This window comes from Tarenaya hassleriana, unplaced genomic scaffold (genome assembly GCF_000463585.1).
Source record: "Tarenaya hassleriana unplaced genomic scaffold, ASM46358v1 Cleome2, whole genome shotgun sequence".
Lineage (NCBI taxonomy): Eukaryota > Viridiplantae > Streptophyta > Magnoliopsida > Brassicales > Cleomaceae > Tarenaya > Tarenaya hassleriana.
This window is the reverse complement of record NW_010965372.1, coordinates 5057887-5078758: the sequence shown is the minus strand read 5'-3', so window position 1 is coordinate 5078758 and position 20872 is coordinate 5057887. Positions and strand designations below refer to the sequence as shown.

The 20872-nt window shown below is 39.8% G+C and overlaps 5 protein-coding genes across 8 annotated transcripts in view; 4 read left to right on the top strand and 1 right to left on the bottom strand.

The window, feature by feature from the left end:
- Positions 1–365, bottom strand: part of LOC104812360 (auxin-responsive protein SAUR41) — a 1066-nt gene extending 701 nt beyond the window's left edge. Inside the window, exon 1 of one of the 2 annotated variants that reach the window (XM_010539485.2) lies at positions 1–365. In XM_010539485.2, coding sequence (XP_010537787.1) covers positions 1–248 — 248 coding nt within the window. In that variant the 5' untranslated portion in view covers positions 249–365. The other variant, XM_010539483.1, reaches the window with a different exon arrangement.
- Positions 366–2842: 2477 nt separating this feature from the next.
- On the top strand, positions 2843–6269 carry LOC104812355 (uncharacterized protein At4g15545-like). Of its 2 annotated transcripts, XR_771580.1 has the most exons (10): positions 2843–3302; positions 4050–4118; positions 4245–4298; positions 4515–4578; positions 4675–4749; positions 4939–5199; positions 5327–5372; positions 5449–5527; positions 5644–5804; positions 6177–6269. XR_771580.1 is itself a non-coding variant. In XM_010539477.1 (9 exons), exons 1-9 carry the CDS (start codon positions 3012–3014, stop codon positions 5737–5739), a joined length of 1035 nt encoding a protein of 344 aa, XP_010537779.1. In that variant the 5' UTR covers positions 2843–3011; the 3' UTR covers positions 5740–5916. The 2 variants fall into 2 exon arrangements, 1 of the variants encoding a protein (XP_010537779.1); XM_010539477.1 differs by lacking the exon at positions 6177–6269 and having other exon boundaries at positions 5644–5916.
- On the top strand, positions 5712–12643 carry LOC104812356 (molybdenum cofactor sulfurase). Of its 2 annotated transcripts, XM_010539479.1 has the most exons (22): positions 5712–5804; positions 6177–6344; positions 6942–7040; positions 7278–7336; positions 7606–7900; positions 8039–8165; positions 8346–8451; positions 8546–8591; positions 8757–8795; positions 8871–9027; positions 9252–9354; positions 9571–9687; positions 9861–9938; positions 10044–10145; positions 10276–10375; positions 10677–10787; positions 11004–11068; positions 11153–11304; positions 11408–11640; positions 11743–11876; positions 11996–12106; positions 12202–12643. In XM_010539479.1, the coding sequence occupies exons 2-22, from the start codon at positions 6242–6244 to the stop codon at positions 12349–12351; spliced, it is 2487 nt and encodes an 828-aa protein (XP_010537781.1). In that variant the 5' UTR covers positions 5712–5804; positions 6177–6241; the 3' UTR covers positions 12352–12643. The 2 variants fall into 2 exon arrangements, with proteins under 2 accessions (XP_010537781.1, XP_010537782.1); XM_010539480.1 differs by lacking the exon at positions 5712–5804 and having other exon boundaries at positions 10276–10369.
- Positions 12644–12774: 131 nt separating this feature from the next.
- Positions 12775–16151, top strand: LOC104812358 (post-GPI attachment to proteins factor 3). The gene is made up of 7 exons (XM_010539481.2): positions 12775–12891; positions 13140–13281; positions 14254–14348; positions 14628–14877; positions 14996–15192; positions 15383–15570; positions 15721–16151. The coding sequence occupies exons 3-7, from the start codon at positions 14254–14256 to the stop codon at positions 16023–16025; spliced, it is 1035 nt and encodes a 344-aa protein (XP_010537783.1). The 5' UTR covers positions 12775–12891; positions 13140–13281; the 3' UTR covers positions 16026–16151.
- Positions 16152–16946: 795 nt separating this feature from the next.
- Positions 16947–20732, top strand: LOC104812359 (elongation factor 2-like). Its single transcript, XM_010539482.2, has 4 exons — positions 16947–16973; positions 17799–17840; positions 17941–18028; positions 18131–20732. The coding sequence occupies exons 2-4, from the start codon at positions 17838–17840 to the stop codon at positions 20569–20571; spliced, it is 2532 nt and encodes an 843-aa protein (XP_010537784.1). The 5' UTR covers positions 16947–16973; positions 17799–17837; the 3' UTR covers positions 20572–20732.
- The last annotated feature ends 140 nt before the right edge of the window (positions 20733–20872 follow it).

The following is a 20872-nucleotide window of genomic DNA, read 5'->3' as shown; positions in this document are numbered from 1 at the left end:
TTCAGCAATCCGACGAAGACTGGGTGGTTCATCAGCTCCGCGCTGACCACGAACCTCTCCATCTCCTCTCCGACGTACACGGGAACGTGTCCCGCTGGGACGGCGGCAGCGGCTGCGGCGCGTGAGTACGAAAGCGGCTGCGCGTGGGGTTTACGGCGGCGGCGGGAGGAGGACGAGAGGAGGTGGTGACGGTGCTCGGTGGGGGAAGAGTCGGCGACGCGAGAGAGGCGGCGGATCAGGTGCTTCATTGTTTTCTCCGGCGGAGAGAGAGAAAATTCAAAATGCTAGAGAGAGAGTGTGTCTATGGAGAGCAAATTTATAGAGAGAGAAAGTGGGCAGACATAGAAAGATGGTGATGGTACAGGTGGTACTTGCCAGGTACAACTGCTCATTCCTCATGAAAATAAAAATAAAAAACAACTGAATTTTTTAATTTGTGTAAAAAAACAATACTTGTTAATTTACGGTTTTATATTTATTTATAAATAAATAAGATCGTACATAACACTAATTAGTAACTCTATTTCAATTGTAACAATTATATTTTGTTTTTTTGGTAAATCAATTATATTTTTGTTCTAAGGGTGTAGTGGCAAATCTATTTATTAACTAAATACTGTATTAATTGATGGAAACTGACATTTAAGTTTTGTAAATATTATAAATGCATGCAGTCGGACGGACATTAATTAAATTGTTTGGCTATTCAACTACAATTTTAATGAAGTGATAATTAACAAGTTGGTATTTCGAAGAATGAATTCAGTGCGCATATAACAAATTTTAAAATTACAAATATTTTAAAACATAGAAAATAATTTAAAACTACAAATATTTCCAAACGGATGGAGTAAAAAATACTTTCTATTTCAAAATATTTGTAGGTTAATGTTATTTTTCATGTTTCAAAATATTTGTTATTCTACATTTTCAAGATTTTTTTTACAATAATTTTCAATTTTATTCTTACAAAATTCCAATACATTATTAATGATAATATTGTTTTATCGATATATATGACTCTTTTTTTTTAATCTAAAACAATAAATATTTTGATACAAAGTTTGTTAGATATTTTTAAAATTGTTTCGAATTTATTTTTATTTAAAAAAGCACAAATCTTTGTTATTCTGTTATCTTTTCGTATACTTTGATATTAAAAACCAGTACGTACGGTACATATGTGGATAACATACATGCATTAAACAAGGAACAAATGTACAAAAGCATCGACCATATCCATAGTCATCACTAGATAATTCGTGCACGACTTTGTTGACCCTTTGTTTTTGTCGAGGTAACTACAAAAATATGCTATACTTTAAATATATTATATTTACTATTTTTTTATTTATATATTTATTTATCCACTACATGCTTTTAAAAAAGTCATCATCCGCACTCTAATTTCTTTTATGCCATGTCCCAAGGAGAGTCCCAACTTTTTTTTTTTTGCTTTATACATAATTTCATGTATGAGATTTTATTTCTCTATTACTTGTACATATAAATATGAGTTTGGGATGTTTAATTAAAATGATGTAAGTTACTATCTCTGAGTTACACTGTAAAATCTATGGTGTTGACGGGTAGAATCGTAATAGCAATCACGACGATTGCGGACGTTTACAATGCGTTAACTGGCGATTCTAGACGATTAGTACTGATTGGTAGAAAAACTATTGTCGATAGCGACTGCGATTTAGAATGACTGGTTGACAGCGATTGCAATTGCAATTGCGTTACCACCAGTCACACCTTATATTAAAGACCCTTCTTAATCGCAAATCACTATTTTCCTAAAAAAAAAAAGATAGTTATCGCAATATAATAATAAATTATGTATAAACAAAACTAATAACATATAATTATATCTGTGTTAAATAAATTTAAAATATTTTAAAAATAAATATTTTTATTATAAAAAATAAATCAATCATATTTAAATATAAAATTCAAATAAATATATTTTCCGAAATATTTAAAAAACTAAAATTATTTTTTTCTCTATAGGAAATAAATTATTAGATATAAAATATTTAGAGTGTGTATGGAAAATAAATGATTGTGGATAAATATTCATAGTGTGTGTAGTATAGATCCTTTCATGATGGGGTATTTTTTTTTTAAAGAAAGGGTATCTTAAATTTAAAAAAAATAATGGAATATAAAATAAAAAAAGGATGTTCCAAGTGGGTGTACGGTCCATGTCCAAGCTCCACTCGTATTAATCATGACCCACCATCTCTCTCTCTCTTGCCGTACGCTTCACAAATTCATAAAAAGTATTCCGAATTCTTCAACTTTAATCAACCGACTTTGGTTTTATTCATTAGTTTATTCATAATCTATTTCAAATTTCAAATCTTTATTCTTATATCAAATACAACTATCCATAAAATATTTGGAAATTTTGATTATACCTAAGAATCTGTGGACATCACGTGTATGAAAAGATAAACATTGGTCGTATTTGATGTATTGTCCGAAATATTCAATTGGGCCCTTGGATTTGGCCCACATGAAATATTTTTATAATTGGGCGAGGGCGAAGTAAAAGCCCAAATTCATTAACCATTAAGCTATATATATATATATATATTATATGTATGAGTAATGGTACTTTAGCAACACTAATTATGGGTATTATAAGATGCTATATTGTGTTCCAATATACTAATATTGAATATAGCACCAAAAAAATAAGCGTGAAAGAAACTAATTACTATATAATATATCAAATTTTATTTAATTTAAAATTTTGGAGGGAAACCAATCGAATGAAAATTTAAAAAGACAAAAAGATTAAACAAATCGATAAAATTGTTTAGAAATGGACAAAGGCAAAGGGCTTCTGAATTTTTTTCCTCTGCAGCTCCTGGCAATCCGATGAATTCCTTAAAGCCCTAGTCTTTTTCGTGAGGATTTTCGACATTCGTTCAGGCTAAACCCTGGGAAGTTACACTTTTTCCGGAGAAATCCTTCGAGGTTTTCAGGTGGGCACATCGGAAATGCCGCGGCATGTTGAGGGAGGAGGAGATTCCGGGCCGGGTTTCGATCTCTCCGACGAGATTCTGTCAGCGATTCCGACGGACCCTTTTGCGCAGCTGGATCTCGCGAGGAAGATTACGTCCTTGGCGATAGCTTCGAGGGTGTCGAATCTGGAGGCCGAGGTGGTCGGGTTGAGACAGAAGCTGCTGGACAAGGAAAGGGGTATGCTTGAGCTCGAGGAGAAGATGTCACGCTTGGAGAGAGATTGCAGGGAGGCCGATACGAGGTTGAAGATCGTCCTTGACGACAATGTGAGCAATTTTCTTTCGATTTCTCCCTATCTTCCTTCTAAGACTGTGTCGGGGTTTCGGTTTTTGGTTGCGGATAGTGAAGTTAGGGCTTAGGGTATATTATCATTACTGTGTATGACAAGTTTGATTTCTGAGATTGAGATACGGAATGAATGAACTATGCCTTGGGGATAGTGAATTTGCTTGATATTTATACAGGAAATACCATCACTGAAACCAATGAATGTATGAGAGGTAATATTTTGGAAGGCCCATTGTCATGCTGATTTGAAGTTAGGGTTCTTGAGGGTTCAAAGTTAGACATTTGAAGGGGTATTGACTGGTTTCCACACTCTCTCTTACAGATTGACAGTATGTAACATACCTTGATTGTTTTGATTGATATCAGATCTCCTTAGTACTGCAGAGTGCAAAAGGGTTCATTCATGACACTGTTTCTAAATCTGGGAGCAACTAGTGTTGGTCTAGATTCTAGAATGTGATGCATTGGTGGTTTTAGAGAGTTGTAGAATGCTCTAGCTATCAGCTTGATTCCTGGAATGGTAGTTAGATTAGCTATTCGGGCTTGGATCGTGTGCAAGATTTCTGCTCATCTTTGAATGTACTGAATGAGAATATCCATGCAAGAATCATATGTATTTGAGTTTGAGCTCGAGATGGAGCGCAAACCGATTTTTCCTTTCCTCTGTTCTAGAACCTTGGATTCAAACTCGATTTCTGATGTATCGTCTTCCTTTCGATTTGAAGATGAAGCTGACAAAAGAACGAGATTCACTGGCAATGACTGTGAAGAAACTCAGTCGTGATTTTTCCAAGGTGAAGTTACAACCTTTCTCTATTTCAACAACTGCTTTTGTGATTCTGTATGCTCTGTTTTGTGAGAACACTCAAATCGTTTAATTTAGCAGGGAAAAGAGGATAATGTATCTGTTTTTTTCTCAGTTGGAGACATTCAAAAGGCAGTTGATCCAGTCGCTGAGTGATGAGAATGCATCTGTAAGAATTTTATGATTATCGGTTTTGGTCATCACACTTGATTCCTTTGTTGGATCAGTTTTTAGTATGCTTTCTTAAGGACATATTGCTTTGTCCGTGCCTCTTTTCTCTACCTTGCTCACTCACGGCCTCTATTTTGAGGCAAACCTTACATCTTCAGAGACTGTTCAAGAGACAAAAATGTAAATTTGCTTCTTCTCTAATGTTTTTTTACAGCAAATGGAGCCTGTTGATATTGGAACATGCGATCAGTCAGTTCCAGGATCCTATCCCGACAAGGGTATGGTATAGACAACAGATTTTATGTTTGGGAATTTGCGTGATCTTTCTTTTGCGTTTGTACAGTTGTATGAACTATTTATGGTTTACCATTTAGGTGAAAGGATCATTGGGCATTCATTACACCATTCTTACAATGGCTCTATCAACATGGCTAACCCAGTTGACGAAGGTGAACTACTGAATTATCGTCCCTTTCATCTCATGAGTTGTCCTTCTCGGTTATCATCTGTTTCCAAGTCTCCATACGTATTCTTTCTGTTGAATTCAGTCCAAAATGATTTCTGTGAATTCATACGGCGTGTAACTGTGGGCTTTACTTCATACTATATTGAACTCATGGTAAGATTTAAATTCACAGATTCAAGATATGCTGGACAGAAGTTTTCCATGACTCCTTACATCTCTCCCCGACTTACCCCGACGGGAACACCTAAGATTATCTCCACGAGCGTATCCCCGAGAGGTTATTCTGCTGCTGGATCTCCCAAGAAAACATCTTCTGGTGCAGTTTCTCCTACCGGGCCACATTATGAAGGGAAAGCAACGCCATTTTGGTACCCCTCGAGTCAGCAATCATCCGCGGCAAATTCTCCTCCCCGAGGAGGACGCCCACTTCCAGGTCGCAACTTTGTAACAGTTTTATTCATATCTGCATAAGCCCGGTTTCTCTCAGATGGTAGAACCATAAAGAAAGTATTTTGAGAACAATTCCGATATCAAAGAGGTTATTATATAAACTTATGCAGCTCGGACCCCTCGGATGGATGGCAAGGAATTCTTCCGGCAGGCAAGGTGAGTTCTTTCTGTTTGGTTGCATTGTTTCTTCATGCCGAGGTTCATCATAAACTGGGTTCTGTTCATCATCCAGGAGCCGACTATCATATGAACAGTTCAGTGCATTCTTGGCTAACATCAAAGAACTCAACGCACAAAAGCAAACCCGAGAGGTAAAAAAACATCGATCCCGTGCCATTTCTTCTCCATTCTATGCTGTCTGAAGGATTGTTCGGCGAATACCGATTACCGACGCTGTATACGCAATCTAAACGTCGATGTTTACCAGGAAACACTGAGGAAGGCGGAGGAGATATTCGGGAAAGAGAAGAACAAAGATCTCTACATATCTTTCCAAGCACTTCTGAACAGGAATGCTCGTTGAACTGATCAGAAACAGGGGTTTGGCTTCAAGTGATCTTGTCATGTCCCAGAGATTACCGCTACTGTGTATGTTTTGTTGCTATGTGAAGTGGCGTTTTGGATTCAACAAAGTTATAAAAACAGGCTAAGTTACTTTTATATATGCATATATAATCCCAATGGAACAGTTCTTTTTGTACAGCATTTTGCTTTTGTGGGAAAGCTATGCTATAAATAAAAGGAGACCCAAAATAAAGGGAATTAAAAAAAGGAAATAAATAAATCTCTCTTTTCTCATTTAGGGGGATACATAGATGTTGTATATAGATATTTGCTAGAGAGACAAATGTATTGAAGAGTATCTATATTCGTATTTATCTCTGTACTCTCATTATTTTTTCTTCAAAGTCGGCAGCAGCACCGATTTTTGTCGTGAAATTGCTTCTGAATCTTTTGTAGGATTCAGAAGACCGACAATTTTATAGGATTTTCCTTCTGAAGCTTTCACCGGAGAATCTTGCGCCATGGAAGAATTTCTTGAGGAATTCGGAGATTATTATGGTTACCCAGATGGTCCGAAGAACATCGACGAAATCCGCAAGACCGAATTCAAGAGATTAAATGAAGGTCTGTCTGATCTCCCAAGCTTTTTGTTTACTTCTGCAGGTGGTTTGAGTGTTGCGTTTTTTTCGGCTTTTTATTCCTCCATTAGCGCTCCAATTGTTCTCCAGGATCAGTTGAGCTTGTAAAAACGAGAGCCCATAAAAAGAAAAGAAAAAAATTCTCCGAAGTTGGAAACTTTGTCGGAAAAAAAAAGTTGGGTTCTCAGAAAAAAAAAGCGGCTGCATTCTTAGAGAAATGGCTAAACACTTGAAATGCTCCTAAAGTATCGAAATTTAGTAATGCGAGATTCTGATTTGCTTGATATGTATTTGGCACTGGTTAGTAGAATTCTGGGTTAAAGAGTTTCAACTCTGGATTTGGACTCCAGATTGTTAATACCCATAGAAACAGAACCAGGAACTCGTTGATCGAAATCAAGACAGCCTAGAATAAATCAAACCTTATTGTTGATGATGTAGTTAGGCTTGAGTAGTGGTTAATGTCCAAACTCATCTTCGAATTTGCTTCCAGTTTATTACATGTACTTGGTCAATCTGTTTTTTGTCCTGAAACCCCTGAGATTTGGAAGTTTATCCTTAACCTCTCTGTGGGGGTGTGCAGGTGTTGTGTATTTGGATCATGCAGGTGCTACTTTGTATTCTGAATTGCAGATGGAAAAGATATTCAAAGACTTCACTGGCAATGTTTACGGAAATCCACGTATGCTGGCTTTTCTCTCCTCATACGACATTTTCTAGTTCTTGTTAATTCAAAGAGAAAAGCATATATAGTAAGACTTGAGTTTTGGATTTCCGTTTTCTTATTGTGTTTGTGGCTTGAAGATGTCTTAGTCCGTTAAACTTTCGGTTTTCCCTGTCTTGTTCTGTTTGGAAAATTTAGATTTTGTTCGGTTTTTGTGAGTTTGTCCGTCTGAAAAAGGTTCCTTAATGGTTGTAGATAGTCAAAGTGATATCAGTTCAGCGACCAGTGACATCATAGCAGATGCTCGCCAAAAGGTACTTCAATCTTTACATTTTGAACAAATTACACATGGGATATTGGAAAACATACTTTGAGATCAACTTTCTCGGTAATGTTTCCCTGACGAATCAATCATATGGAGAAGAAGTAGCTCTTTTACTGCATCACACCACATATTTCTTCGTTTCCTATTATATGCTGGCATAGAATTATCCTGTAAAATGGTGAAATGCATCACTTCCATGATATATACCTCATCATTTCTTTCTATATGGTATTAACTTGCCTAGCACACCGGAGACAGGTACTTGAATATTTCAATGCATCTCCAAAGGACTATAGTTGCATATTTACTTCTGGTGCAACGGCAGCGCTGAAGCTTGTTGGAGAGACATTTCCATGGAGCAACCATAGTAGTTTTTTGTATACAAAGGAGAATCACAACAGTGTACTTGGAATCCGGGAGTATGCCCTAAGCCGAGGGGCTTCAGCATGTGCAGTAGATATCGAAACCACATGTTCAGGAACCTCTATCAATGCCAAGCATCATGCTCTGCTGAGGAGAAACACTTCTGGAATCCACGAGAACGAGTCTACAGGTTAATTCATCTTGACTATCTTCGGTTTGGACATTGTTTTTTCTCCTGTTGCAACTTGCAATATAGGGTTTAGGTTGAGTTAATAATGGATTTTGCTGGTTCCATTGTCGTACATTTCACTCTGTCATCTGGTTGCAGGTGATGCGTATAATCTGTTTGCTTTTCCCTCGGAGTGCAATTTCACGGGTTTGAGGTTCAACCTAGATTTGGTGAAGTTAATTAAGGAAAATCCGCAAAGTGCTCTACAAGGCTCTCCCTTTTGCAAGTACGTGAATTGGCTTAATTTTTTTTTCCCTCTATCCATTGTTTTCTTTTCTAATTCTCTCGCATTGGCAAAGCTGAATGCCTGTTTGCATATTTCTCAGCCTTGAGGACACAAGTACCTTATGCTACATGTCTCGTTCGATTTGATTTGATACTTCTCTTTTTGCCCGTCATTTTTAAGGAGCCAAAGATGGATGGTCTTGATAGATGCTGCAAAAGGGTCTGCTACACAGCCACCAGATTTATCGCAGTATCCTGCAGATTTTGTTGTCATGTCATTTTACAAGGTAGAAACTTGCTTTCTTCTGAATAGTAAATAATGAAGCTGTTCCATCATATCATATGGTGAAGTCTTGACGGGTTTCTGCTGTTTTTCTGAAGTTATTTGGTTACCCTACTGGGCTTGGTGCTCTCATAGTGCGAAATGGTATGTAATTCATTCTCCAGATATTTTTTTCATCCAATATTTTCTTATGACTAGGTTTTAATTCTTAAATATATCCTCGCACTCACCTCGCACTCACAGCTTGATATTACTAGTTTGAATACTGTGGTTTTGGAATTAAATATCCTTCCTTGTTACTGTCTACAGATGCTGCCAAATTGCTCAAGAAGATATACTTTAGCGGAGGTAGGTGACTATTTCTAGATTTATATTTTAAGTGGTACGATGTTATATGACCTTTAATAAACGAAATACTTACAGGCACTGTTGCTGCCTCAATTGCTGATATTGACTTCGTTAAAAGAAGGGAAAGGGTGGAGGAATTTTTTGAGGATGGTTCTGCTTCATTCTTGAGCATAGCTGCTGTGCGATATGGTTTTAAATTACTCAAGTCCCTTACCACAACTGCTATTTGGCTGTAAGTAGAACATATTCTTCCTTAAGGATTACTAGTCTTTGGAAAGATGATCAATAAATACTCTTTTTTGTAAAAAAAAAAAGTGTTTATCGATCATCCTACCCTTTTATATCTGATGGGCAGTCAAATATCGTTCATATTGGTTGATTCTTATGTATCATTCATCGCTTTTCAAATTATCTGGTGTCCTAAAAGCTAAAGCGTTCTCTATCTCTATCTCACAGACACACAAGTTCACTTGCCATATATGTGAAGAAGAAACTTCAAGCTTTACGACATGGAAATGGTACCGGTGTCTGTGTGCTGTATGGAAGTAAAAACTTGGAGGTTATTTCTTTCTTATTCATATTCATGTTTCATTTTCCATCAATTTTATGGATTCGTATATTCATGTAAGATTCTTTAACAAAAAGGATATACAAGGGGCATCAAGTGCCAAACAGCATCAATGGTTGAAGAGTTTGGATCTTTTTCAGTGCCATGACGTGATGAATTCATGTTGAGAATTCAAATATCTGATCCATTCCAAAATTTTATTTTCAGTCATCGTCGCATGAATCTGGTCCTACTGTTACATTCAACTTAAAGAGGCCCGACGACACTTGGGTTGGTTGCCGGGAGGTGGAAAAACTGGCTTCTTTATCCGGAATTCAGTTGCGGGTATGTTTTAGAGAAATGACAGTTTGCCTTTTGTATTATCCAAAAAAGAAAAAGAAAAGTGTATTCATCTCTTAAGCAAAACAATGACATTCAACTCTTTTTGAAGGGATGGTCTTTCATTTTATCGTAGTTCTCTGGAGATCCATTTTTCATTTTGATTCCTTTTGGTGTAGACAGGATGCTTTTGCAATCCCGGTGCATGTGCAAAGTATCTTGGATTGTCTCATACTGATCTTCTATCTAACTTAGAGGTACAGCACTTTTCCTTTTTGTTTTGCCAATTGTTACTTTTCATGACCTCGGGTTAAGGGATATACTTGGATATAATTGCCTCTATGTTCTGTACTCTGATTTAGGCTGGACATATTTGCTGGGATGACAATGATGTAATAAACGGGAAGCCAACTGGAGCTGTCAGGGTGTCGTTTGGTTACATGTCTACATTTGAAGAGGCCAAGGTAAATGTAGATTCCATGTAATATTAACCTGATGAAATGACCAATAACGTATTATTAGACCTTTATTTTCATTTTTTTAACATTTTTTTTAATTGGTGGTAGTCTGATTGAAAGTTGTTTCTGTTCGCAGAAACTTATTGATTTCATTATTGGTTCATTCGTTTCATCTTCGAGGAAATGTGAAAATGGATGTGCTGTTAGAGGCAGGTCTGCTCAAATTTCTGGTGAAGGCAGGTTCTTTGAAGCTTTTATTAGGCTTTTTAGCTTTTGTTGTCACATAAATAATCAGAAGCTAACAAATATCTTATAAATTGCTACCTCTTGATTGAATTCTTGTACATCGTTGCCTAAATCATTACAAAGTTTGTCTCGAAGTTAACTCGTAAGTAGAATCCCATGAAGCCAGGTGCTACATCAGTACCTTGTTCAGTCCTTTATATAGAAATTAAATTTCTCCTGACATAGCTGATTCTTCCTGTATTGTATATTTTATATTGAGTTCTGAGGACCCGACTTTTCGTTGAATTGCAGACCTTAGAAGAGAAGAATCTTTTCGTGCTTACTACCTGAAATCAATCACTATATACCCGATAAAGTCGTGTGCTGGATTCTCAGTTGATAGTTGGCCACTTTGCAGAACAGGTATTACACTTTTCTTGCTTCATTATACTCCGCCATAACTCAAATGACTGTTTTCTATCGTAATTCTCCGTAGAAAGTTTATAATGTGCTGAAATTTCTTGTTGGCTTCCTTGACATGCTCTTGAAAGCATCTTTCTAATGAATTAGCCTTTTGGTGTTCATAATTTGTTTGGAAGTTATTTTTTTGTTTATATTAACATCGGTTACACATAAAAGGCTTGCTGCACGATCGAGAATGGATGCTTCAGGGGCTCTCGGGTGATATTCTTACCCAGAAGAAGGTAAGTGGAACTCTCCATTCTGAGACCTTTAAACCCGTGGACGTGCTCAGCAAAATTTTGATTTTATTCGGCAATGCCTTATAGGTTCCCGAGATGTCTCTTATAGGCACGTTCATCGACCTCGACAAAGGAATACTATTTGTAGAGTCTTCTTGTTTCAAAGACAAGTTGCAGATCAGAGTTAAGCCAGATTCGTATTATTTGGGCAAAGACGAGATTGATTCGCATACCTACAGGTAATCTGCTGCAAACACTCGAGATCATGTTATTATCATCGAACTCGTGGCATGGGATACAATCTTTTTCATGTAAAAATATATAACCAGAGTTTTATTGCAGGCTTGAAGATCACGAAGATGAAACTGAAATCAATAACTGGTTCACCAAAGCTCTTGGCCGACCGTGCTCATTGTTACGGTGTTCTACCTCTACCTCCAAGTACTGCAGGACCCGGAATAGAACTCCCGGGTTTTGCAGAGCTTTGCAGAGTAATTTGAACTTTGCGAATGAAGCTCAGTTCTTGTTAATCTCCGAGGAAAGTGTTGCTGATCTCAACAGAAGACTAAATGCAAGTACGTTTTCACCTGTTTTTTTTACAGTAGCCATACTTCTTTGCTTCTCGGGATTTACTTCTTTCAAGTATCATATGGTGAATATACGTATTTCGGTTTCAGAAGATGAGAAACACCATGGAACTCATGGGAAAGTGGATCCATCTAGATTCAGACCTAATCTCATCGTATCCGGAGGCGAACCATACGCTGAAGATGGGTGGAGAACTCTTAGGATCGGAGACAATCATTTCTCGGTAAGATTCCTATCTTAGGTTTGCTAAATACTTCAACCCGATGTCTGTATAGCATTGCTTTCTTACATCTCTCGGGTATTCAAGTTTCATATATTTGCGGGTTTTCCGTTTTAATGCAGTCGTTAGGTGGTTGCAACCGATGCCAGATGATAAACCTATATCTTCAGGCCGGGCAAGTGAGGAGATCCAACGAGCCTTTGGCTACTCTGGCTTCATACAGGAGAGAAAAGGTTGGATTCTGACTGTTCTTGATTTTGAAAATCTCGGGCTTTTTCTTCGTATCTGAGGTAAAGTTCACATTTTTTTTTCTTCGCCGGGATCTCAGGGCAAGATCTTGTTTGGAACACTTCTGCAATGTGAGATTGATGATAAAGCAAGTCCAAGCTCACAGCCTTGGATCCGAGTCGGGCAAGAAGTTAGTCCAGATTCCGACTCGAGCCCTGTTTATACCGACGATCAGAACGAGAAACCCTGAGAGTAAGAATCCGACAGTGACGTTTTCTTACAGCAAAGTTTGAAGCTTTTTTTAACAGCTTCATATAGAAATGAAGAAATAAATGTAATGCTGAATGTAACTTCTCGGACTGGTTACAGCAGTGTTGTCGTTGTCGTTGTCGTTGTTTTCGTCACATGATGATCTGTTGCTCCCTTTGGTGAATAAAAGGAAGCTGGACTCAGATCATAACCGAGCTGGTATACTATTAACCGGAAATCGGTTCGGTTTGGTTAAGTTTTATGTAAAGGGAGTCGAACTGTGTTCTTTTTTACATTTTATCGCTGCCTGCCTCTCACTTCTCCGTTTCTCAGACTCTCTCGCTTTTCTCTCAGTCTTGGACTCTCGCGATTCACCTTCGCCGTCGCCGCCGTCGTCGCCTTCGCCATCGCGAGTCTCGACTCTCGAATCTCTCAGGCCTTCGCTGTCGCCTCTCTCTCTCAGTCTCGGACCCTCGAGCTTTGAATCTAGTCTCGCCCCCCTCTCTGACTCTCGCCATTCTCTCTCAGACTCTTGCCGCCGGTCTCGATCTCGCCCCTCTCTCTCTGTCTCGCTCACGCATCTCAGTCTCGGACTCTCGAGCTCTTTTTTCTAATTTAAAAAAATTATATGAAAATAATTAATTATTATCATGTTTTCAATTATAATCTTTATTTTGTTAGAATAACAAAGCATGTGAGAGAGAAATTTTTTTTTTTTAATAATGAAAAAAAAATGGTCTTAGGCCCAAAAGTAGAGATCTGCTAAAGCCCAATTCCAAATGGTTTCAGTTCGTTAATTTTCGCGTTGAAGATCTTTCCGAAGTGGCATCTTTCCTCTCGTACTCGGATACTTCCTCTCTTTCGTTCCCTCCAATCCGCCATTGTTTGGTTGTTGGAAGCTTGCCTTGTTCTGGATTAGGTTCTCGAGAAGGTAATGGATACTTCCGATGCCATATCTGTTTGATTTCTTCAGTTCTTTTTTTGTATTTTGTTTCCGCTGGATTCTGTGGCGATGGATGATCGATGGTCGTTGTCTTGGCCTTTGTTTATCTTTGATTGAACCATCTGGTGTTGGGGGTGGGGGAGATTTCTATGGAATCGACTGAATTTCGGATCTCTTGTTGAAGGTGGAAATCATAGGATTCGAATAGAAGTTTCCATTTCGTGATCTGGAAATTTGTGTCAGCAAGTTCGAAGATTGTAGGAGGTTGGCTGTTTTATGCAGTCGAACGTTTGCTGCTTAGATTGGTATTGGAATCTTTATTCGCTTCTGAGAACTGCTTCTCCGAGATGCTCATTTTGTTTTTCTGAGTTCGAGATTTTTGGTCTTGACCAATGAACTTTGACTTAGTGGTGACCCGCTCTTTCCTTGTGTGAGTAGTAGTCTAGGATTTGCATCCTGATCGCTGGAAAATCTTCTAAAGAGTCTTGGTTGGAAGAATAATCTGTCAATATTCATAGTGTTTAATCCATTTTTTTTAATGTTAGGGTTTGTATGAAGGCCTTTGCCTTTGGGTTGTCGTAACCATGTATGATGTTCCCATATTCATGTGGCTTAATCTTAGGGCTTTTATTTGTTTGTTTGGTTCATGTCGTGAAGCTCATTGCTTGTGTCCTGTCCTCTATGTACATTTTCCTGGGTCATTTATGTACATTACATAGAACGGGTACCTTTATGGTTGACATGCATCACCTTCTTCGTTAGACCGAAAAATATCTGCACACAAAGGGCGCTTGTGTTGTGGTTAAGGTTTTCACTGTATTTCTTACTGGATGTGCTCTGTTGAATGGACATTGTTTTGTTTTCTTGCCCTTATCGGTCCTATTTAATGTCTTTCTCCTTGAGGCTTGCTGAGTTTATCATAGTGCCTGACTTCAATGTTTCTATCGTGTTTATGGTCAGATGGCATTTCGCTGCTGGATAGCTTTATGTCTGGTGCTGTCATGCTTTATCAGTACTTCAGATGGTAGCGCTGGTGATGCTGACCCACATTACAGGTATCATTTTCGATGCCTTTAGGATTGTGTTCTTCAGATATGTGGAATAGGACTAACGTTTTCGCTAAAAATTATGAGCCTTCATGGTTTCATTATGCTACATGCTTGTCTGATAGAACTGTAGACCATTTCATGTCGTTTTCCTTTTTATGGTTCTCATGTTTGGTCCTTGAGTTCTAGCCTGAACTTGGTTTCTCTAATTGACAGTGTCAAGGTAGCTTTTTATGTTAGTAGCACTTGGTTTGTTAGCAGTATGAATGTCTAGCACTTTTGTCTCAGGGCTTGTGTTGCGGAGTGTGAGGAAAGTGGTTGTGTCAGACAACAGTGCTTTCCTCACTGCAATCTTTCATCAAATGGTGGCGCATGGTACATGCAAGAACCTCTATACTTGCAGTGGAAAAAATGGGGCTGCCAAGGTGATTGCCGCTATCACTGTATGATTCATAGAGAGGAAGAAAGGGAAATTCTTGGGCAAGTTCCAGTCAAGTATCATGGTAAATGGCCCTTCAAGCGTGTCTTTGGGATTCAGGTCAGACCTGTTGTTGCAGGCAAATTTACCTAAACAAATGCTTTTTCTCTTCAATCAATTTGGAATATTTCGGAATTTTTGGTGGAGCATGCAGTTTGATTTACCTGTTCGATGTTAGGAGCCTGCTTCTGTTGCTTTCTCTGTGCTCAATCTAGCGATGCATTTCCATGGCTGGCTTTCCTTTTTCATCATGCTGTACTATAAGTTGCCTCTGAGACAGGACAAGAAGGCATACTATGAGTATGCTTGTCTGTGGCATATCTATGGCCTCCTGTCCATGAACTCTTGGCTCTGGAGTGCTGTTTTCCACAGTCGGTAAGCATTTTCCTCTTTCCGTCCAGAAATATATGACTCTGTCAGTCTGTCTCATCAGAAAGAACAATTCTACAGGGACAGGGCTGTCTCTTTCACTTGACTTCAAAACCAGGCATTATGGCTGTACATGGATTTTTCCTCGGATATTGCTATAATCATGGGTCTACTTTTTGCCCTTTGTGGATCTCAGGGATGTTGAACTCACAGAGAAGGTAGACTACTCATCCGCAGTGGCATTGCTCGGGTTCTCTCTCATAGTATCCATTTTAAGGACCTTCAATGTACGGGACGAGGCTGCGAGGGTAATGGTGTCTGCTCCTATAGCAGCATTTGCAATCACCCACATTCTGTACCTCAACATCTACAAACTCGACTACGGTAACTGCCATTCCTTCCCTTCTCTTTTCAAATCACCGTCAATTATAATACTCGGTAACGATATGGTCCAAATACATTGAATATTTCCGGTATTTGACCCGTGTCCACACCCTGGATGGAACATGAATGCGTGTCGTGTTGGGGTGGCAGGATGGAACATGATAGTGTGCGTGGTGATAGGGGTGGCTCAGCTTCTACTGTGGGGGAGATGGGCCTTGGTGATGAGCCACCCGTCGAGATGGAAGCTCGGGGTTGTAGTGATCGGGGGAGGGATGGCTATGCTTCTTGAGATCTACGACTTCCCTCCTTATGCCGGCTTCTTCGACGCTCACTCCATATGGCACGCAGCCACCGTCCCCTTAACCTATCTGTGGTGGAGCTTCATCCGAGACGACGCCGTTTTCAGAACCTCCTCCCTCCTCAAGAACGCCAAGTCCAAGTCCAAGTCCAAGTAAATTTACTCTTGTTTGTTTTCTTTCACTCACTCGGAACTATCACTGAAAGCCACAAACCAAAGGCATGGGATAACAGGAGACTTGTGTGATGTGATTTTGTTACTTTAGATTTCATTTAAAAAATTATTTATTTTTAAAATATATTTTCATTTTATAAGTTTTGTTTCTAATTATTTTGATTTGATGAAATTATATTTAGATTAAGTTTGGTTTTAAATATGATAGTGTAATTTTGTTGATTCGGATTCATTAAAAAAAAATTATTGTTTAATATGTTTATCTTGTAGATTCTTTTTAATATTTTCTGTAGATGGTTTGGATTTTTTATTTAAATAGATAAATTTAAACAAATATAATAAACCCAGTTTTTCTATAACAAATCAAAATAATTATTTTTTATAACATTTTTTTCTTTTTTAAAAGAATTCATAATATTGAAAATTTTCAAAATATTATAATTAATTCTTATTTATGGCATAAAAGAAAAATTTTCTATTCTTTTTTGGTCGAATATAATTCTTTTTTTCATCTTTATGGGATAAAAGAGAAATTTTCTATTCTTTTTTGGTCGAATATATATTTTTTTTATATGTGTGAGTGAAACGTACCTTTTCTTTGTAATTCGAACAAGTATGTGACATTTCTTTTTGGAGGTATTTTTATATTGATATTTTAGAATTTTTAATTAAAGAAAAATAATTAACAAAGTCCAAAGTACCCTCACCATTTTAAGATTTTTTCTTTAAAAAAAAAAAGCAAACCCTAGTAGAGACGTTTGGCTTACGACTTCTTTTTGCTCATATATAATTTGCATGTGTATGCTTCTTCTCTCTTTGTTTTGTTTCTGGTTCCCGAAAGAGAGGTTTGTCTCCTCACTGCTCTCTCTCTCTCTCTCTCTCTCTCTCTCTCTCTCTCTCTTTCTCTCTCGTTCGTCGCTTTTCTCTTCAGGTCTGTTAACACTTTTTTTGTGATCGAGGTTACGTTTCCATGATTCTAGATTTTCTCTTCCGTCTTTGTTCTTTGAATTTTTTTTTTGAACGTTCTGATCTTTGATTTTTTAACCTTGATTGCGTGTTTTTTTCTTCCTGTTGTTGGTCTTGAATTGTGTTGTTCTCAATCCGCTAGTGAATTCCGGTGTTATGATCTCCGGTTTTTTGGTTTCTGGTGGTTTGTGTTTTGCTTCGATCTCGTGGGCTTCTTCCTCTTTTTCATTCACCGCGTTTCACCATGAATTGCTTTGCGAGTTTCAAATCGGTTCCTGGGTTTGTCCTTGATTGTGTTCATGTGTCCAGAATTGCGGCTTGCCTTTAGGAACGCGCTCTGGTCGTCTAAATTTTCCCTTTGGAAACTCCTCTTGTCATTGATTTTTCTCTCGTCGATTTTGTGTTCTTGTTCGCATGTTATTTGTTTCGTTGTCGAACTCTTTTTTCTCAAGTACCATAGTGAATTATCGTCATCATCTGATCATCGTTTTGCTTTGATCTCTTAGGTTGTAGGCTCCTAGTTTCCTTCTGTTTCCATCATAGATTGTGTTTGCTTCTCCTTTCTCAGTTTCGTCTCTCTGATCTGAAAGATTTGAAATTTAGATATTGTTTTAGGATGTATCATTTCTCATGACACCCATGATCTTTGACTGATTCGATTCTCTGATTCCTTCCATTGATTTAAGGTCATTTGTATTCTCATGAACGGAGTTTAGCCTCCTTACAATTGGTTTATGGGATGTGCATCCCCTATTATATCTAACCTTCATTGTTTACGCAATCATTGTAGGAATCAGCTTTTGTTGGTGATACTTGAAGTCCAGGCAAGATGGTAAGAGTTTCGGTTTTACTTATGCTGTACTGTTCAGTTTCCTACAAGCTCTTGAAGCAGCGGAAATTAATTGTTTTCGCCTGCGTTTTTATCCTTACAGGTGAAGTTCACGGCTGATGAGCTGCGGGCAATTATGGACAAGAAGAACAACATCCGTAATATGTCTGTCATTGCCCATGTTGATCACGGTATGAACTTTTACTTCTATTGGGACAATGTGCTGTGTGATTTGATGGTTCCTCAGTGATATGTCACGGTCAAGCTTGATGGGTGATCCATTTATGTTTCAGGGAAATCGACTCTGACTGATTCCCTTGTGGCTGCTGCGGGTATCATTGCCCAGGAAGTTGCTGGAGATGTTCGTATGACGGATACCCGTGCAGATGAAGCAGAGCGTGGTATTACCATCAAGTCCACTGGTATTTCGCTATACTATCAAATGAGCGATGAATCTCTGAAGAGCTACAAGGGTGAGAGAGATGGGAATGAGTACTTGATCAATCTCATCGACTCCCCCGGGCACGTTGACTTTTCATCCGAAGTCACAGCTGCTCTTCGTATCACTGATGGTGCCCTCGTGGTGGTTGACTGTATCGAGGGTGTCTGTGTGCAGACAGAGACTGTGCTCCGTCAAGCCCTCGGTGAGAGGATCCGACCCGTTTTGACTGTTAACAAGATGGACCGCTGTTTCCTCGAGCTTCAGGTTGATGGAGAAGAGGCTTACCAGACCTTCCAGAGGGTTATCGAGAATGCCAATGTTATCATGGCTACTTATGAAGATCCTCTCCTCGGGGATGTTCAGGTTTATCCTGAGAAAGGAACTGTTGCTTTCTCTGCTGGATTGCATGGTTGGGCCTTCACCCTCACCAACTTTGCCAAGATGTATGCCTCAAAGTTTGGTGTTGATGAGGCCAAGATGATGGAGAGACTCTGGGGTGAGAACTTCTTTGATCCCGCCACGAGGAAATGGACAACCAAGAACACTGGATCTGCGACTTGCAAGCGTGGTTTTGTCCAGTTCTGTTATGAACCCATTAAGCAGATCATTAACACCTGCATGAACGACCAGAAGGATAAGCTATGGCCCATGTTGCAGAAGCTCGGTGTCAGCATGAAGTCTGATGAGAAGGAACTGATGGGGAAACACCTGATGAAACGTGTGATGCAGAATTGGCTCCCAGCCAGTGATGCTCTCCTGGAAATGATGATTTTTCATCTTCCCTCGCCGTCCAAGGCCCAGAAGTACCGTGTCGAGAACTTGTACGAAGGTCCTCTTGATGACAAGTACGCTACCGCTATCAGGAACTGTGATCCCGAGGGTCCTCTCATGCTTTATGTGTCGAAGATGATTCCGGCATCTGACAAGGGAAGGTTCTTTGCTTTTGGGCGTGTGTTTTCCGGGAAAGTGGCAACGGGTATGAAGGTGAGGATTATGGGTCCTAACTACATTCCGGGTGAGAAGAAGGACTTGTACGTGAAGAGTGTGCAGAGGACTGTCATCTGGATGGGAAAGAGGCAAGAGACTGTGGAGGATGTTCCTTGCGGTAATACTGTGGCCATGGTCGGATTGGATCAATTCATCACCAAGAACGCAACTCTCACGAACGAGAAGGAAGTGGACGCTCACCCGATTCGGGCCATGAAATTCTCGGTGTCCCCTGTCGTCCGTGTGGCTGTCCAGTGTAAGGTCGCCTCCGACCTGCCAAAGCTTGTGGAAGGTCTGAAACGTTTGGCCAAATCCGACCCTATGGTTGTCTGCACGATTGAAGAATCCGGCGAGCATATCATTGCCGGAGCAGGAGAACTCCACCTGGAGATTTGTCTGAAGGATTTGCAGGACGATTTCATGGGAGGAGCCGAGATCATCAAGTCAGACCCCGTTGTCTCCTTCCGTGAGACTGTCCTCGAGAGATCCAGCAGGACCGTAATGAGCAAGTCCCCAAACAAGCACAACCGTCTCTACATGGAAGCACGACCATTGGAGGAAGGCCTTGGTGAAGCCATCGACGACGGCAGGATCGGTCCGAGGGATGACCCGAAGATCCGATCCAAGATCTTGGCCGAGGAGTTTGGCTGGGACAAGGACCTCGCCAAGAAAATCTGGGCATTCGGTCCAGAAACCACCGGACCGAACATGGTGGTGGACATGTGTAAGGGAGTCCAGTACTTGAACGAGATCAAGGACTCGGTCGTTGCGGGTTTCCAATGGGCATCAAAGGAAGGTCCTTTATGCGAGGAAAACATGAGAGGCATCTGCTTTGAGGTCTGTGACGTGGTCCTCCATGCCGACGCCATCCACAGAGGCGGTGGCCAGGTCATCCCGACAGCAAGACGAGTCATTTACGCTTCCCACCTGACCGCCAAGCCGAGACTCCTCGAGCCAGTCTACTTGGTGGAGATCCAAGCGCCCGAGCAAGCCCTCGGAGGAATCTACAGCGTCCTGAACCAGAAACGTGGGCACGTTTTCGAGGAGATGCAGAGGCCAGGAACTCCGCTCTACAACATCAAAGCGTATCTTCCGGTGATCGAGTCTTTCGGGTTTTCGGGGCAGCTGAGGGCGGCGACGTCGGGGCAGGCTTTCCCACAGGCGGTGTTTGATCATTGGGACATGATGTCGTCGGATCCGTTGGAGGTGGGGTCGCAGGCTTCGACCATTGTCGCGGAGATCAGGAAGAGGAAGGGCCTGAAGGAGCAGATGACCCCTCTCTCCGAGTTCGAGGACAAGATCTAAATCACAACACCTCTTTCTTCGTGGGTCGTCGTTTTCATCTGCCATGTTTACTTGTTTTTAGCTTTAAAGTACCTTTTTTTTAATTTCTTTTTAATTATTTGAGGCTTTTGCGAGTTCTACCTTGTTGCGGGGATTAATATAAAAATGGAATGATTATCATATTTTAAAAATCGGAAGGGCCTTGGTGATGAGCCACCCGTCGAGATGGAAGCTCGGGGTTGTAGTGATCGGGGGAGGGATGGCTATGCTTCTTGAGATCTACGACTTCCCTCCTTATGCCGGCTTCTTCGACGCCCACCCC

What these genes read in the sequence shown, in the direction of transcription:
- LOC104812358 (XM_010539481.2), top strand. Translation starts at nt 14,254, where the DNA reads ATGGCATTTCGCTGCTGGATAGCTTTATGTCTGGTGCTGTCATGCTTT. An exon ending in GATGCTGACCCACATTACAG is followed by an intron (nt 14,349 to 14,627) that starts GTATCATTTTCG and finishes CTTTTGTCTCAG; the next exon opens with GGCTTGTGTTGCGGAGTGTG. An exon ending in AGTGCTGTTTTCCACAGTCG is followed by an intron (nt 15,193 to 15,382) that starts GTAAGCATTTTC and finishes TGTGGATCTCAG; the next exon opens with GGATGTTGAACTCACAGAGA.
- LOC104812359 (XM_010539482.2), top strand. An exon ending in CATTGCCCATGTTGATCACG is followed by an intron (nt 18,029 to 18,130) that starts GTATGAACTTTT and finishes TTTATGTTTCAG; the next exon opens with GGAAATCGACTCTGACTGAT.
- LOC104812356 (XM_010539479.1), top strand. Translation starts at nt 6,242, where the DNA reads ATGGAAGAATTTCTTGAGGAATTCGGAGATTATTATGGTTACCCAGAT. An exon ending in CAATGTTTACGGAAATCCAC is followed by an intron (nt 7,041 to 7,277) that starts GTATGCTGGCTT and finishes TAATGGTTGTAG; the next exon opens with ATAGTCAAAGTGATATCAGT. An exon ending in TAGCAGATGCTCGCCAAAAG is followed by an intron (nt 7,337 to 7,605) that starts GTACTTCAATCT and finishes CACCGGAGACAG; the next exon opens with GTACTTGAATATTTCAATGC.
- LOC104812355 (XM_010539477.1), top strand. Translation starts at nt 3,012, where the DNA reads ATGCCGCGGCATGTTGAGGGAGGAGGAGATTCCGGGCCGGGTTTCGAT. An exon ending in TCAGTCGTGATTTTTCCAAG is followed by an intron (nt 4,119 to 4,244) that starts GTGAAGTTACAA and finishes TTTTTTTCTCAG; the next exon opens with TTGGAGACATTCAAAAGGCA. An exon ending in AGGAGGACGCCCACTTCCAG is followed by an intron (nt 5,200 to 5,326) that starts GTCGCAACTTTG and finishes AAACTTATGCAG; the next exon opens with CTCGGACCCCTCGGATGGAT.